This window comes from Eurosta solidaginis, chromosome 2 (genome assembly GCF_040869045.1).
Source record: "Eurosta solidaginis isolate ZX-2024a chromosome 2, ASM4086904v1, whole genome shotgun sequence".
Classification (NCBI taxonomy): domain Eukaryota; kingdom Metazoa; phylum Arthropoda; class Insecta; order Diptera; family Tephritidae; genus Eurosta; species Eurosta solidaginis.
The window spans coordinates 68,025,369-68,044,140 of record NC_090320.1 but is presented as its reverse complement, the minus strand read 5'-3'; the positions used below and the strand labels follow the sequence as shown (position 1 = coordinate 68,044,140).

Sequence of the window (18,772 nt, the reverse complement as noted above, 5' to 3'; positions counted from 1 at the left end):
ATAAATTAAACTATAACACTAAATTGGAAAACACCAAAATTTTTGAAAATGGGTGTGGCATCGCCCCGTTTATGACTAAGAAATTTTCTATGTTTCGGGAGCCATAACTCAAAGAAAACTTAACATATCGTAATGAAATTGTGTACACATATTTTGCTTATAGCGGAAAATATTTCTAGTAAAAATGGAGGGCATCGGTTAAAGACCACGGTATTTTAGATATAAAACCAGTTTAAAAGGGTCGTAGACTAGAATAATATGGTAAAACTTAGCAAAAAATAGTTTTGAATCAATGATATTTCACTTATCAAGTTTTACTATAAGGGGAAATGGGGAGACATTTTTCTTTTAAACGAGCGGTGCACGTGTTATGTAGAAGAGTATGAAAATGAAATGTACAATTGAAGCTCACGCTGAGTATATAATGTTCGGTTACCCGAACATAGACACCTTTACTTGTCTTTTTTTATATTTATCTTAAAAATAATTTAGGTATGTACATCTGTTCACTATATATTTCTTATCTTATACATCCGATTATTTGGAGGTTACGAATGGGATAAGATTATTGTTCAGCCCCATTCATGAAAGGTATGAATTCTTCGGCACAACAGAAGGCAGTCCCGTCCTTACTTGTTTTTAAATTTAGTCTAGTCCATTTCTCAAACGTTTCTTAAGGCATCTCTCCTCACAATTTTCTCAGAAAAATGCGGAATCTGAAAAATGCTTGGTCTTAGAAGGTTGGCCTATCAAGCCACTTCATATTGAGCCATTTCTTGATGCTACCTATTCGTTAATTACTGTGAAGCATATAACCTCCGCCTTCACCGTTTGTACTGCTACCTCCCAAAACGTGGTATTAGAGCCTATGATAAGAATTTTTAGTACCATTTTGGCTTATTTTTTTACCCAAGCTTATGTTAAATTTGGTAAAATAAAACAATTATAACTGTTCAAATAAAAATTGAACATGTATATACATACATACACATGTGAACAAATATTAGTAATACAATCCGTAGATAATTTTAAGAAATAATATTGACACATGAACTGATATTTACAACAAACGCATGCATGCATATATTTAAAAAACTATTAATTCGATCACAATGCAATGCACATAAAATTCACAAATATTTACACATCTTCCTGTGTGAAATTTATAGCCAAACATAAGATACATTTCTTATCACACACAAGTAGTTTAAAATATATATCTGCTTGAAAGTACTTGAAATGCACACAAAGTAACTAAATAAAGACCTACTGATTGTCTATATTAAGAAATATCTTATAAGGCAAACAGTAAAATATACACATATATACATAATTAGATTAGGAACATAGTTTAAGATTTTGTATATAAACTCTTGTATATTATTATATAAGGCAGAATAAAATCGTTCTCAATCGAAGACCATCGCTATGCTTCTTTTTTTTTTCTTCTATAAATTACTTGCATTACCACCCCCACCAGCGGGAAGGGGTAACCAGATGAAATTTAAAAGAAAATCCCCTCAAACAATAACTAAAAATTTGTTTTCTGTATTTTTAATTTTTTAGCTCTCAAAACTATCAATATCTTGCTTTCTTTCTTTTTTCGCTGTAGGTATGTTTTATTGCTTTTTTTTTTCTTTATTTTCTAAGATTTCTTCAATATTACCTTGAATTAGGCTTCCTTTGGTTAATGACTTGGGTAGCACGTGTACCAATTGTGCTTGTTTTTCTTATTTGCACACTCTGCACACATTTTATTTTGATTTTTCATTTCGCTGCTGATTATTGTAAATTTATGAAATCGATATTATTGATGGTTCATTTCATTTTGTTATGACTTTGTATAAGTTGTTGAACAATTCTTATTATTGTTATACACCGCGGCCTTTGCATATAGAGTATATTAACTTTGATTGGATAAAGGTTGGTTGTACAGGTATAAAGGAATCGAGATAGATATAGACTTACATATGTCAAAACTATCAGTATCGAAAAAAATTTGATTAAGCCATATCCCTCCGTCTGTCCGTTAACACCATAACTTGAGTAAATATTGCGATATCTTCACCAAATTTGGTACACGAGCTTATCTGGACCCAGAATAGATTGGTATTGAAAATGAGCAAAATCGGATGATAACCGCACTCAGCTTTTATATATGGGGAATTCTTTCCAAAATCAGCAGAACAAAATTCGACAGAGAGGTTACCTTTACTATAAAGAATGATTGGAAGAAAAATTAACGAAATCGGTAAAAAATCACGCCCAATTTATATTGTAACGAATTTACTTGCAAATCCCCTTATTTGCCCTTTTGCTAAGTTCGTATCACTAAACTGTTGAATAAATAACTCCAATATTCAAATGGTGCACCTGAAATATATTGCTTCAGCTGGCCATGACTTCGTGTTTTGGGCCTTTCGCTCTGCTGCAAACCTCGCAGTTGGCAATCCACTCGGTGATCGACTGACGGAAACCAACCCAATAGAATATCTGCTTAATTTTCTCGAGCGTCTTCGTGATTCCAAGATGACCTCCACTTGGACCATTATGCAGCTCGCTGAGCACGTCAGGAATCCTCTTTCTGGGAACAACTACCAGTTTCTTCTTGCATTTACCATCCTCTCTCTCCCATACTCGATGAAGGAAACCGGATATCAATTCTAAACTGTTCCACTGTGCCCAATATGACTTCGTAATGGGACTCTCTGCTGACATCTCTTCTCCGTTTGGTCTTTCGTTTCGTTCGAGCCCTTGCATAACACGTGACAGATCGGTATCTTCTAGCTGACACTTTCTTAGCTGTTCCTTGTCCCTTTCATCTGTACATGTTATAGTCATTAGGCGGAAATCTATAATGTCTTCTTTAGCCTCGGCCTTTGAACAGTGCTTGCATTCCAAACTACATGGTCTTCGTGACATTGCATCAGCATTTCCATGGGTTCTACATTTTCGATGCTCAATGGAAAAGTCATAGCTTTGTAGTCGCTCGATCCACCGTGCCAATTGTCCTTCCGGATTACGGAACTGCAGAAGCCATTTCAACGCTGCGTTATCTGTCCTGACGCGGAATCGCTGGCCATAGAGGTATTTGTGGAAATGTTTAATGCACTCTACCAATGCCAACAGCTCTCTCTGTGTAACGCAATAGTTCCTCTCTGGTTTTCCAATTGAACGGCTGTAACATGCAACTACCTTCTCTTGTCCATCGACCAGTTGTGATAAAACGCCTCCTATAGCACAACCGCTCGCATCTGTATCTAGAATAAACGTTGCTTCTGGAATCGGATATGCCAACATTGGGGCAGTGCACAAACGCTTTTTCAATGTTTGGAAAGCTACTTCTTGCCCCTTCTTCCATTCAAAAGCTTTATTTTTTCTTGTTAGCTCGTGGAGACTTTGGGCTACGCTGGCAAAATTTGGTACAAATCGGCGGTAATATGTGCACAGCCCAAGGAAACTTCTCAATTCATATAGGTTCTGTGGTCTTGACCAATCCTTTAGTGCCTCTATATTTTCATTCGCTGTACGGATACGTTCTGTCGTTACCTTGTGACCCAAATAATTTACTTCCTTTTTAAACAGCGCACACTTTTTTGGAGTTAACTTCAGACCAGCGCCAGCTATTCTCTGGAAAACTTCCTCTAAGTTTTTAAGATGTTCTTCAAAGTTCTTGCCCAATACGATGATTTCGTCCAGGTACACCAAGCATGTTTTCCAATGTAGTCCTTGCGATACCTGACCCATGAGTCTCTCGAAAGTAGCTGGTGCATTACATAGTCCAAAGGGCATTACTGTAAGACCATCTCCGACGCTGAAGGCTGTTTTCTCTTTGTCTTCCTCCTTCACCTCCACTTGCCAGTAGCCGCTTTTCAAGTCCAGTGTGGAAAACCATTTCGTACCAGAGAGCGAGTCCAGAGTGTCGTCAATTCTTGGCAATGGGTAGCTATCCTTTTTCGTAACGTCATTCAACTTCCGGTAGTCCACGAGAAACCTCATTTTTCCATCCGTCTTCCTTACAAGTACTACCGATGAGCTCCAGGGACTAGCTGATGGTTCGGTGACGCCGCTGTCGCTCATTTCTTGTATAATTTTACTCACAACTTCCCGCTTTGCCAGTGGAACACTACGTGGAGCTTGACGTAACGACCTCGCGTCTCCAGTGTCAATTTGATATTTCACAACATTGGTGCGGCCTGGTTTGGAACCATCCTGGTCAAATATGTTTGCGTACTTTAGGAGCAGTTGCTTTGCCTTACTCTGATAATCTTCCTCTAGCCCCTCCATCCATGCCGTGATGTCATTTGAAAGATCAGTATTACTAGATGAAACGTGTTCCTGGTGCTGTTCACAGTTAATAATTACTTCAGCGTCTTGGCGTCATCCCAAAATAGCTCCTTTGGTCAGTTTGAGTGGTGACTTGAATTCTTTAGTACTCTTACCGGAATACGTCCATCTTGTTTTGTCATAGCCAGGGTTTTTCCTACAAGTATGTTCAGTGCTGATTTGTTTGCTGCTTCGACAACCCACAACCATCCATCAACCTTTCCCCAGATGACTGCTTCGGATTTTGGTGGTATTTGCTGACTCTCTTCCACCAGCACTCGTTTACTGCTGTAGTCTCTCTCGTAGCCGAAATTAAGTGGTACATCCATGTTCTCATATCGCATCGTCTTGCTTTGCATGTCAATCTTGATGCCTTGGTCGATTAAGAAGTCCACTCCAATTATGATTTCATCAACAATCTCTGCCACTATAAAATTGTGTACTACCGTGACGTTCAAAATTGCGACTTCACATGATACTTCTCCTAGAACCGTGCTGTCTTCTTCAGTAGCTGTACGCAATATTGCTCCATGCAATGGTCTTATCTTCTTGTTAACTAAATCCTCGTGTGCTCGTAACTGTCTGCGATGTTTCGTTTTTCTCTTCAATTTTTGTTGTTGTCTCGTCCCCATCAGGATAAAAGACATACTCGACCACATCAATTCCTTCTGCTTCCATTGCCTCTCGTAGCCGTGCCTGAAGTTCGAGTTTAACGCCGCTTGTATTCAATCCACGGCTCTCCAACTCCTTCTTCAGTTGATGGATCTTCAATTCACTGAACTTTGCCATGTCCTTGTTGTCCTCTGGAATTTATTCAACAATTCCTCTTCTGACACCAATTGTAAAGAATTTACTTGCAAATCCTCTTATTTGCCCTTTTGCTAAGTCCGTATCACTAAACTGTTGAATAAATAACTCCAATATTGAATAATGGAAAAATGGCCTTTATTACAGTACTTCACAATAACACTTATACTTTGCAACTAGGTGGCTTAATAACCAAACTGATAGCTTAAATGAAACTGACTTTCAAAATAATACTGCAATTGCTCGCTAGATATCGTCTTAATCGAAACTGCCCATATCGCCTCTACCGCTGATGCTTTTATACTCTGTGATTTCCTCGTGGCATTTTCTAGACGCTTCCAGAATTTTACTTAGTTAGTTATAAATTTCTCAGCTACAACTACAGATGTATAATTTCTCATTTGAGTAATACTTGCACAAATTACTGCCCTCTCTTGTGACAACTCAGATAAGATATATGCATGTGTTTGTGAATCGCTTCTCCGCTGTATACGTACATATGTGTAGACGCAATTATTGATTCGTTTATGTAGATACATAATGATTGAATTATTGATGTGAATTCACGTCACTGCTTAGCATGAAATAAGGTAAATTTTTGTAAAAAAGAGCTTTATATCAATGGTGTTTTATTTTCCACGTGAATTCATAACAAGAAAATGCGGAAAATTCAAATTTTTGAAAATGGGCGTGGCACTGTCCCTTTTTTCCCAAGCAATTTTTTATATTTCTGTAAGAAAAATTAACGGATTGTGATAAGATTGAATGCAAACATAGTTAGCGATACATAGTTTTGTATCAATGATATTTCACTTACCAAGTTTTATTGGAAGATTAAATTGGGAGACATTTTTTTTAAATGGGCCACGTGTTATGTAGAAAACTAATTTCTCTGAAATGAACTGTAAAATTGAAGCTCACACTGAGTATATAATGTTCGGTTACACCCGAAATTAGACAGCCTTACTTGTTTTTTTTTTTATTTTCTACACTTCAATATTACCTTGAACTAGGTTTTCTTTGGTTAATGACTTGGGTAGCACGTGTACCAATCAATATTGTTCTTCTTATTTGCACGCTCTGCACACATTTTGTTCTGATTATTGAAAATTTATGAAATCGATATTATTGATGGTTTTATTTCATTTTTTTATGACTTTATAAGTTGTTGAACAATTCTTATTATTGTTATACCCCGCGGCCTTTGCACATAGAGTATATTAACTTTGATTGGATAACGGTTGGCTGTACAGGTGTAAAGAGGTCGAGATAGATATAGACTTCCATATATCAAAATCATCAGTATCGAAAAAAATTTGATTGAGACATGTCCGTCCGTCCGTTAACACGATAACTTGAGTAAGTTTTGAGGTATCTTGATGAAATTAGGTATGTAGGTTCCTGGGCACTCATCTCAGATCGCTATTTAAAACGAACGAAATCGGACTTCAACCACGCTCACTTTTTCGATATCGAAAATTTCGAAAAATCGAAAAAATGTGATAATTTATTACTAAAGATGGATAAGGCTATGAAACTTGGTAGGTGGTTTCACCTTATGACGCAAAATAGAAAATTAGTAAAATTTTGGACAATGGGCGTGGCACCGTCCACTTTTAAAAGAAGGTATTTTAAAAGTTTTGCAAGCTGTAATTTGGCAGTCGTTGAAGATATCATGATGAAATTTGGCAGGAACCTTACTCTATTACTATATGCGAGCTAAATAAAAATTAGCAAAATTGGATGACGAACACGCCCACTTAAAAAAAAAAATTTTTTTTAAAAGTAAAATTTTAACAAAAAATGTAATATTTTATAGTATATAATTAAATTATGTCAACATTCAACACCAGTAATGATATGGTGCAACAAAATACAAAAATAAAAGAAAATTTCAAAGTGGGCGTGGCTCCGCCCTTTTTCATTTAATTTGCCTAGAATACTTTTAATGCTATAAGTCGAACAAAAATTTACCACGCCTAGTGAAATTTGGTAGGGGAATAGGTTCTATGACGATAACTGTTTTCTGTGAAAATGGGCGAAATCGGTTGAAGCCACGCCCAGTTTTTATACAGGCAGGAATACTATTCGTCGTATTACATATATAAATAAATTAGCGGTACCCGACAGATGATGTTCTGGGTCACCCTGGTCCAAATATTGGTCGATATCTCGAAAACGCCTTCACATATACAACTAAGGGCCACTCCCTTTTAAAACCCTAATTAATGCCTTCCATTTGATACCCATATCGTACAAACGCATTCTAGAATCACTCCTTTATGGCGATATCCCGAAATGGCGTCCACCTATAGAACTATGGCCCACTCCCTTTTAAAATACTCTTTTACATATTTCGTTTGATACCCATATTGTACAAACGCATTCTAGGGTCACCCTTGGTCCGCCTTTATGGCGAAATCTCGAAAAAGCGTCCACCTATAGGACTAAGACCCACTCCCTTTTAAACAATCATTAACACCTTTCATTTGATACCCATACCGTACAAACAAATTCTAGAGTCAACCCTGATCCACCTTTATGGCGATATCCCTAAATGGCGTCCACCTATAGAACTATGGTCCACTCCCTCATAAAATACTCTTTAATACCTTTCATTTGATACCCATGTCATACAAACATATTCCAGGATTACCCTCGGTTCATTTTCCTACATGGTTATTTTCCCTTATGTTGTCACCATAGCTCTCAACTGAGTATGTAATGTTCGGTTACACCCGAACTTAACCTTCCTTACTTTTTTTTTTTTTAGTATTCATTGGTAGAGTTCTAAATCATGTTCGCCGCAACATCTACTTATGTGTCCAGTAATCTCGTTCGCGCTAACATCTACACAGGCTTACACACAGATAAAAACGTCACCATGATGCGGATCACGGCGAGATGCTGATACTGTTGCCGTTTTACCGAAGGTTTTGAGGAGTGTTGTCGATGTTGGGGGTCATTGCCGGATATTGATCCGATACTTTTCAGTTTCAAGCTCATTTAAGCTATAAGCCAAACCATCTCGGGAAAGATTTAATATGACCACATTGAGCCTGCTAGGCCATTCCTTCCCCAACTATAAACTGAGCTGGCAGCCCCTTTAAAGGGTCGAGCCATACAACCCCTTGAGCGGCGAGATGCTCCATCACAACCATAAACTGCGGTACTTGGGGGGCAAAGTTTTTCCCATCACAATTCCTACTTTAGGGCTATGTTTTGTATATATGATTGCGGCGACTGGGCTAGTCGTTGCAGGGCCATATAGTCCTTCCAAGCGTACTGCACAAATCGGTCGCTGTTAAAGGGGTTCGATACACATTTATATAGGATCACGCTTATTTCAAGACAGAGGTCGGCTTGTGCTGCACCTCATGGCATGCAGACGCTGCGAACCTGGGCCCACCCTTAGTTGAATAAGTTGGAGAGGCCCGGCCCTGTCGTCTTAGATGTTATATGCGGAAGTAAAAATCGGGAATGATCGCGGCCGCGCTACTGGAACTGTTTTTCATAAATACAATCCCAATCCATCAAATTGTGTAGCCGCATAGTTCCTGTAATGGATTGTACGTAAGCGCTCTACATTTGTATAAAAAGTACATAGCCATACAGCTGTAGCAAAAGAGGATGACACAGAATGTTTTATTTTATAGAGAAGTAAAAGTCAATTCGCAGTTAACTCCACTGTTACTAACCGAAAATGGGAAGTGGCAAAGCAAAATAACCAGAATTTCCTATTACCGGGGAAATAGCCTCAATGAACATTACTGCGGTGGCTAGCGGTTGGGTTAGGCCAAGTTGAACTAGCCAGAAATTGGTTTAACGACTAAACTGAAAACCCCTATCAAAAACCAGGACCTATGTTATGAAATAACTCCATACTTTTGGTAAATACTAGAAGCTCTCCTACTCTTAGATTAAGGTTATTTCCTACTCCCACCCGCACTTCCGGCATCTGCTTTTTAATGATAACATTAACTTTGTTAATCTAAGGTTGTAAGACCTACACATGATCTTCGAGACTTTACAGCCCCCATATTGGGTCCATGCCTTTAAGTTTTTGCAATGATGTGCAACTCTTTCCATCGCTTAATCTCGCCCGGGACGTCTACGGAGCAAGCTTCGAAGGATGCCATCTATTCCCATATGCCCTGTGATTAAATATAAATGTATGCTTCTCCCGATTTGGGCTGCAGATTACTATTATTCAATTGCTGTTACTTCCACCTCAAAAACAGTACAGTGATCTTGCAGCTTGGTTGAACAGCAGGCTTCCGGACTTTTAAGTATGTGAGTCTCATCAGTAAGATAATCAGCCTTATTGTAAACTTCGCGTGAATGCAATTCCCAATGGAAAAATTCCCACATTTGTTCTGTTCTCATTGTGAACTTCACATGTGAAAAATTTCCCATTTTCGAAAAATTACCCCAACTGTCAACAAATTTTTTTCCACGTGAATGTATAGAATTTGTTCGCAAAACTGAAAGTGGGGAACAACACTCGATAAAATGTAAGGATTGTTTATTGCTTATTAAACTTAGTTAAGAATTATTTTATATCACATTAGGTCTATGAACAAAACTCAGTTGACTTTCTTGGTAAGCACTATGGCCGAAAATCCTGAAATAGGAAAGGGCTTCCAAAAAAAAATAAAGATAAAGTGCTGGCTTTTTGGAAGAAATTGAACAATTCCCTCAATAGCATGGGCCCACCATCAAAATCAATCTCCGAATGGAAAAAGGTGACTATCAATGCAATGTGGCTATGGAATGTGCCATAATTTATATAGCCATTGCTTACAGGTTTGGATTGATCAAAAACGATAAGTACGAAACAAGGCTGTCGAAAATACCAAAAATAGGAAAAGGACCGGTGGGTGACCTTGCAAGCAACATGTTTTCTCTATATTAGAACAGTCAATTTTGGATATAACTGTGTCAGTAGCAGCTGCGGAAGGTGTCGAAGATGGCAAGCCTTTTGGTTTGAATGCAACGAAATCATCTGGTAAGCAACGTGAAAATAACAGTAGTGATGAAGACAATAGCTCTAGTGAGGACTCTGAAGTGGAACTTAGTTGCATGGACAATAGCTGGGACGAAAATAGCACCGAAACTGCCTTTGACATGCAAAAGGAAAGTGCTTTGCCTGCACAAAAAACCAGCCAGCAAACTCGCAAAAAAATTAACCCTTCGGAGCTATTAAACATTGAACTGTATGTTCAAAAAGAAATGAACGACAACGTCAGAAAGGGCTTGGAAATACAGAGTCATCACTATACTGAAATAGAAGGCCACTTAAAGGAATTAAACCAAGGCCTCGAAAACTTTCAAATTATTCAAAACAGTTTACTAAAGGAAACAAAACGCCATAATTCGGAAATTGAACGGCTCAGAAAAATTGAAGTTGACCGTAAACTCATACTTATAAACAGCCAAATCTAGGTTCAAAATTTGAAAATACTAGCTGCAAAGAAAAGCTTAGGCATTAATTAGAATGCTTCGAACGTTTTTGTAAAAAAAATGAATTTTTTGTACTTTATTTTTTCAAATTGGTAAAGCAAGATTAACAATAAAGCCGCTTTTGATCTAATACAAATCAGACATTTCTTTGAAGAGTGTCATTCAGTTATAAAAACATTTTGTTATAAATTTACATATGGCAATTGCCTATATTTGCTCTAATACGCTTAGCCTCATTGAGATATGATGAATGCGATTCAGATTCTTCAAACTGCACGTGTTCAGAAATATTCGGTTGAGAAGCTCTATTTGAAATAAATGGTGTGTCATCGCACCGATACTTTAAGCATATATTGTGCAACGCGCAACAGACATTAGCAATTTGAGCTACTTTTTTAGGCGAATAATGTAGCTCTCTGGCTCCTAGTACACACCTCCATCTATTTTTTAAGACGCCATTGGTCCTTTCCACAATGTTACGTCCACGTGCATGAACCTCGTTAAATTTTCTTTCTGTGGAGCCTTCTTCCGCTGATCTGTGGGGTGTTAGCAACCAAGGCTCCAGTGGATATCCAGCGTCGCCTATGAACAAAATTTGATTTTGGGACTTACAGATTTCATTAAAATTTTACCTAGCAGCCAAACATTTCTAGTGCCTAGCAAGTAATCCTGCTCCATTGAAACCTTAATTCACTTGTATTCCAAATTAATGAGTCATGGCAGGCTCCAGCGTGTGTAGCATCGGCGTATCTTATTGCCATTTTGTTATCACATACCTGCAGATAAAATTATTAACATGCGTAAAAGCATACACAAATTTTATCAATCTACCAGCAAAACATTCATACTATAGTAACCCTTTCTGTTATAATATAAGTGTTGATTATTGCTAGGGCCTATAATTCTAACGTGTGTGCCATCTATGCAGCCAATAATGCCTGGGATATTAAATTGTTGATGAAAATCCAAAGCAATTTCACGCATTTCGTCTTTAGTAGGCCATTTTATCCACTGATTGCAAAAGCACTCCTCAAAAGCATTTAATACTTCAGACAAGACGTGGATAAAACTTGACTGCGATAAGCCAACATCCACTTGCCTCCCTACTCCTTTTTGGTATGCTCCTTCACCAAAAAATCTTAGAGCAGCTGAAAGCTTTACGACTGTGTCTATTGCAAAACGTTTACGTGCCACTGGCAGACCACTGTGCAATACATCCAACAAATATTTGAACGCCGGCTTATTTATTCTATACAATTGGTGAAAGCTATGTATGAATAGTTAAAACGCGATTATTTATTTGGGTTACGAGTATAATTATTTGCATGTTTACCTTACATTGGGTAGTTCAAGGGGATTACACTTGTCGCGTAATATCCTCCTGGACACTCGTTCAGCCAATTGCTGACTGGTATTATTAGTTTCTTCTTCAATTAAACAAAGGCGCAAGTAAGCACTAATCATTACAATTTTAATATTTAACGCAAAAATAAAAATGTTTGACTACACAACAGCAATTTTTTCTGAAAAAATTTGTAAACAAAACATGAGTGATGTTCACAATAGCATATTCGAAATTCGAATATAAGGATTGATTCACATGAAATTAACGATACGAATTTTTTGTTCATGGGAAATAAAAAAATCATGGGAGTGATTTATTCACATGAAGTTTACAATAAGGCTGAATTACTTCATAAAAAACAAATATTTTCTCAGGCGCGAAATTTTGTATGTGCTTTTCATCCAACGACTGCAAAGCAAGGCATATTTAAATAAATAAATAAAATAGCGTTGTGACTACCGACCAAAAAGGTAACATGAGATTTAACAATAAATGAGATAAGCAAAATGCATAAAAGCCATACGAACGACGGCGGAGATTAAAGTAGTTAATATATAATGCGTGCTCTCCAAGTTGCTCGTTTCATAATCTATAAAACATGAGAGATCATACATGCTGAGTTTTTCCAAAATTTCTCCCGGGAGATTTTTGTTGTATTATATGCAACTCACAGATAACGTTGAACGTGCTCAATTTAGAAGAAACCAACAAAACAAAAAATACTCATAGCTTTTAAATTGCAATAACTCACCTGAGCAGGTGCAGGTGCTACTGCCACGATCGTTTCGGTACCGCTCCCACTCTCTGCACCGTTGAATGGTGAACGTGGACGCGCTATTGCTGCGGTTGTTGTTATGGGTATTGTTGCAGTCGCAGCAGATGTTTGTTTTCGACTGGGTGGTGCTGGCAGCAACGTTGAAGGGGATAACCGGTTTGCCGGTGCTGGTGTCTCTATCAATGTTGACACTGGTTCTGTTACCAAGTCGTCTCTTCCACTATTCGCTGTAGGGTTTATCCCTATGGCCGCATTACCTTCACCATTACTATCGTTGGCATATGTATTTTTATTTTCTGCCTCTTCGTCATCGAATTTAACCCAATTTTGTTTGGCAGCTGCAGCATCGTCTGTCACATCCAATGCTACATCCTGTAGAGGATGTGAGACAGAGGTGGGATGTGTATACGCCTGTTGCGCATGCTTTTGTTCACCGTTATCACCCATGACTGTAGTTCAGAACACTAACATATGTATGTACATACGAATATATGTGATTGTGTTGCTATATTTTCGTATTTGTTTTCACTTTTATTCGTTTTTAATTTCTGCTTTAGTTGTTTACTCACAAGTTCGATATTCCTTGGTTCGTAGTTCACAGTAAAAGTTTTTATAATAGCTTCAGCGTGTATGAAATGGTTAATACAAATATACAGCTATGTTCACAAAAATAGCAGCAGTCCTAACTTTGAATTCTTCTACGCAGATGATTATTTGTGCGCATGCGATAAAAAACTTTACATTCAATCTAAATGGACGGTTCAAAGAATAGTATATAAAAGAAGTCGAAAACCAAGGAGTATAAAGGAGCAAAAACCCTTCGAATTGACCTCAAACCCAAGAATGATCCCCAAGTAATATAAACAATAGGTTGGTCTGAGTACTGTAGGTTAGGTTAGATTGAACTGACCGCTCCATGAGGACCTCACATAGACTGAATGAGTCCGTAGTATTACCAGAAGTTTGTTTAACGACCAAGCAGAAAACCCAATCAAAAACCAGAACCTGTGTTATAAAATGACTCCGTTCTCTTGGCAAATGCTAGAAGCTTTCTAAGAATTATGGCACTTGCTGCTTTTAGATCTGACAGCTGCATCACTCTCAATAGCTGGAGTCTTAACGTGGCAATACGTGCTCCATCGTTTCCTCGTCCAACCAGCACGCCCTACATCTGCTATCATTGACCAAGCCTAATTTAAAGGCATGCGACGCTAGAAGGCAGTGTCCAGTCAGATTATCCGTCATGAGTCTACATTCCTCTCTTTTGAATGATAGAAGCAACTTGGTTAGTCTAAGGTTTTAAGACCTAAACATAATCTTCGACACTTTACAGCCGCTCGCTTGGACCCAGACCTTTCCCGTTTGGTCGAACATGTCCACCTCTCGCCATCTCTTAATCTGAGCACTGTAGCTATGAGAAAATTATTAGAAAGAGAATTGAATAGTAGAAGCCCTCAGAATATACCTCAATCACCATCAATAATATAAAAGGATGGAGTTGCCACAGCGCATGATGGTGCTGTTATTGGCCGATAACGAATTGGCGCAACATTCTGTGGTGCAACGAAGACAAAATGTTATTTTTCGGTTCTAGAGGTGCCCAAAATTCGTTAGAAACCGATAAATACAGAATACATCCGTAAGTACATTGTAAGTATCGTGAAATATGGTGGTTCTTGTATCATGATCTGGGTCTGTTTCTCGCACCATTTTACGTGCTAAATTTACATAGTTTCAGGAGCCATGGATCGATTTCTTTATATAGATATCCTTTAAGGGGAAATCTACGCTGAAACAAAAACATGCAGCTCGAATGGATGTATCAACAGGATAATGTGGAACAACAAGGCGGAAAGTCAGGTTATGAAATAGTCACCTTAATAAAAAGACGTGAATTCGATGGAAAATCTTTTAAGAATTGTCAAGAAAGCGATGCGAGTTGTTAGGAGCTATAGAGGCGAAGAAATTTGGTGAAAAATATGGCAGCCCTGGTATACTATACCCACCGGAAGTTGTGAGAAGCTGGTTGATTCCATACAGTACAGAAGTCCCGCAGACATCAGAAACGTTGGCCATGTTTCTTAATATCAAACCAGTAACTTGAAATAATGACCATAATCTAAATTTATACTTTCAATTTCCAAAATTGTTCATCTTTTTTCAATTAAATTGAAATGCTGCTTTTATGTAAACAATACTGTACATGTTTGGAGTTCTCGCTATTTTGCCAATTGTTTTGTTTTTCTATTTGTTATCTATTCTCGAATTCCCATTATATGAATTGACGTATTTTAGATATTTGATTTTAAATATCCTCTCCGCCTTTCATGTATGTACCATTGATTGTAATCGAAGCAAAATTATTTAGTACACTGTAATTTTGTTTTAAAACACTTTAGAATCTATTCAACAAAAATCGTTCTGGGTTCAAGGCTTTGCAGCCTTGAAAATTTAGAAACAAGTTTTTTTCAATTTGAAAAAATGTGTTCTATGCAGCCTGTCAAACGGCAGTGGTTTGGCAAACACTCCAAGGGTATTTGTACCATGAAAACATTCTCCGTAAAAGTTCATGCTATAGGTAGATGATTTTTTTTTAACGAATTAGCAAGTCCCCACCAGTTACTAGTACTAGTGAACATTATTATTTCAATTTTCCAATCTTTTTGCGTTGAAAAGCTTTAGATAATTTGTACGACAAGCGACTTATTTAATTCTTAGTTCGTCAGTAGTGAAATTCCACAAGAGATTAAGATATTTTAGCATTTTTTAACGTGCGTTCTGATACTGAAAGTCAAACCAAGCGCTCTTAGCTTGGAAAAAACGGTTTCTTGGGTCTACAATGATATTTTATCACAAATGGGAGCATTAAGAATGTTTTCGCTTTTATAAATAAAAAAATAAATGTAAGGCGCGATAACCTCGAAAGAGATCTAAGGCCGAGCTTCTCTTCCAATTTGCGTCGTGCTCCTCTTGATTTTTCCCTACAAATTGGCCTGACGGGACCTACATGTTTTATGCCGACTCCGAACGGCATCTGCAAGGCAGATGAGTTTTCACTGAGAGCTTTTCATGGCAGAAATACACTCGGAGCGCTTGCCAAACACTGCCGAGGGGCGACCCCGCTTAGAAAAATTTTCTTCTAATTGAAAAACCTTATTTCTAAAAATTTTGATGTTGGTTTGCACGGGGTGGAACCCGGGCATACGGTGTGGTAGGCGGAGCACGCTACCATCACACCACGGTGGCCGCCACTGCTTTTATAGTTATAGTTAAAAACAGTACTAAGCCGATCACAATAAGTTTGCTAGTATTTTGCTTTCCAGATTAGCCTAGGCTGAAGGCTATTTTATGTATGCAGCACCGCAGTACCCTGGCTAACAAACTTCAAGACCAGAATCGTGTGATCAGGGAAAGCTTTACTTTACGCTTTATACAAGGTAGGAACTCGAACGAATAGATCGCGTAGTCAGTCACTGAACTGCCTGATGCTCTGAAAAATTTAAAATTTTCCAGGGTATATCCCGAACCTCTGCCATATAGAATTTCGCCATCCAAATCACCAACTAGATCAAGCAATTTTCTACCCGTGTGGTCCAAAATAGAATATTTAGAATCTCTATACTAGCTGATACGTTTAAGCTGAAGTAGAACAATTTATTTTAGGTGTTCATTCAGTTACAGTTGGCAGTTTTAAGATCAAGGTGTCGTCGTTATATATTCGGAGATTATTGAAAAGAACATTGAGGAACTTAACTCAAGCTTTAGTAAAAGGGTCGGGAAGGTACCAAAGCTGGCATGCCTGGGAATGTCAGGTGCCGTGAGTAGCGCACCTCAGGAAGCGCTAAATGTAATCTTTTACTTGACGCCTCTACAAGTCTTCGTGCAGGGATTAGCCGCAAGAAGAGCTCTGCCACTAAGGTAATCCATCATGTGGAAAGCAGCTACGAACGGACACGCGACGATTCCAGACGACATAACGAAGGGACAATTAAACGGAATAATAACTGTCCTATCATCCAAAACTGACCACATCACAGCGGTTTCAAGGAAGGCATGGGAAGAGGGCCTACTCATGGCAGGTGCATTAAAAACTACACCGACGGCTCGAAAATGAAAACAATAACTGGAGCTAGGATGTACCCAACACATTTACAGTTAAGCCAATCATTCCGGCTTCCTGACGCAGGCAGTATATTCCAGGCCGAGGCCTATGCCATAGGCTGACCAGCTCCGACAAAGACGTAACGATCTTTGTTGACAGCCAAGCCGCCTTAAGGGCATTAGAGTCCAACATGATAAAATCGGATATCGTGCGGAGTTGTCGAGCCTGGCTGGCTTCTATAAGGCATCTCAATATCTCCCTTTGTTGGATTCCTGGGCACAACGGTGCTGCAGGGAAAGAACTCGCAGATGAAATGGCTAGGAAAGATTCCGATTTGAATAAAAGCGAAGTGGGCAGCTCTGTCCGACCACCGCTGGGTTATTTCTTGTGGAGAATCGAAGAATATGAGAAGTGGACTGCAGACTTGCTATGGATCAACAGGGTTGACTGCGAAGTGTCAAGGTCCTAATGAACATGCTTGGATAGGAAAGGCACCAGCTTCCTTCTAAAACTGAACAAATCCGTGGTGAGGGTACTTCCGGGAGTCATTGTGCTATCGCACCAATGCTCCGACCGTGGCGAATACCAACAAGCTCCCTCTGCATAATAGATCTACCACTTTCTCTGCCGATGTCCGGGGTTTCAAAGAGGAAGGCTCCGATTTCTGGGCGCACGGTTCTTCGATAGCCTGGCAGAGGTTAGAAGGTGAACGTCTCGCTTCTACTTGGCTTCATCAGGGAAAGCAAGTGGTTCGTTGAGCACCACCAGAAGGTAATGAGGTTAAACGAATGTGCCGCCACCCAGCACTTACTGAGGGCACTCACAATGGACAAAAATGTCTCTGAGTGGAAGTGTGGATAATACCTACGCACGCGCTCTTAACCTAACCTAGCCTAAAGGATTTCTGCTTCCTGCTCAAATTTAAACTTTAACCACTTTTCTCTTACAACTTTTATTTGATAAAAACTTAATATCAGTGATTGTTATTACACGTAAGAACTTATTAAAATACGGTTTTATATTTGTGGCAGAAAAGTTCTGCTTGTTCTGCTTGTAAAACATTGCACCAAATTGTGTTAGGGCATTCGTGGCAAATTTTTAATTTTAGACCACGAAAAACATTTCTAGGCGGTCGACTTGCTTTGTACGACAAATTTGCAAAAAAGAGCGCACCCTAGTGTATTTATTTAATTAATTTTTTTATCTTAATAGTTATAATTTCAAATCACTGTAGCGCTTCTAACTGATTTGTCAAACTTTATTTGCATACCGTCACTTTCCATACATTCACATTGACATTTTGTTCACATTCTACAAGAATATGTAGATACGTAAATCCGAGTGTATATACTTTTGATATATCAATTTACCACACTTTATAACTTCACGACTACACATGGTTTTCACTTCCACGTTGGCACTCTGAATTTAATTAATTAATTTTTTCAATTATGAAAATATTTTAAAAATTTCTATACTTAAAATTTAAAGCTTGATTGCATAAGCCTGCCTGTTGGCTTAAAGGCATTTTTGCATGAGTCACGTCATACGCGAATATGTGGAAGTATGAAAAATACGTATGAAATATGAACAAAAGATAATAGCGAAGACAAAGTCAATAAGAGAATGAAAAATTTTTGTAAGGAAACAATTTAAGCCGCGTTTGAGCAACGGCAATTTACGCTAGACACGCTCTTGACTTTAAATTTTTACGCGTTTAAGCCAACAATGGTGAAACACAACTGAGCGCTACTAAAGTGGCTGAAAAGTGGCACACCCAACACAACAAATCAGTCGAAATAAAACATACAAAATATTTACATATTCGTAAGCTCGACTGTCTACCTACGGTCGTAAGTTTGAAAATTAAAAAATTCTCTGCGACTCGTAATAAACTTAAATTTTCTCACAAGCGTTCTCGATGTTTAACACTCTCATTCATATCTACATGTGA

The 18,772-nt window shown here is 38.3% G+C and overlaps 1 protein-coding gene across 10 annotated transcripts in view; it reads right to left on the bottom strand.

Annotated features, from left to right (window-relative positions):
* Positions 1–18,552, bottom strand: part of LOC137239864 (uncharacterized) — a 54,403-nt gene extending 35,851 nt beyond the window's left edge. For 2 of the 10 annotated variants that reach the window (XM_067765611.1, XM_067765601.1), the window contains exons 1-2: positions 18,089–18,546; positions 12,693–13,335 (exon numbers count right to left, since the gene is read on the bottom strand). In XM_067765611.1, the coding sequence (XP_067621712.1) occupies positions 12,693–13,163 (471 nt within the window). In that variant the 5' untranslated portion in view covers positions 13,164–13,335; positions 18,089–18,546. Of the gene's footprint in view, positions 1–12,692; positions 13,336–14,722; positions 15,151–17,808 lie in introns of those variants that run through there. The other 8 variants (XM_067765607.1, XM_067765609.1, XM_067765602.1 and 5 more) reach the window with 8 other exon arrangements.
* Between the last annotated feature and the right edge of the window lie 220 nt (positions 18,553–18,772).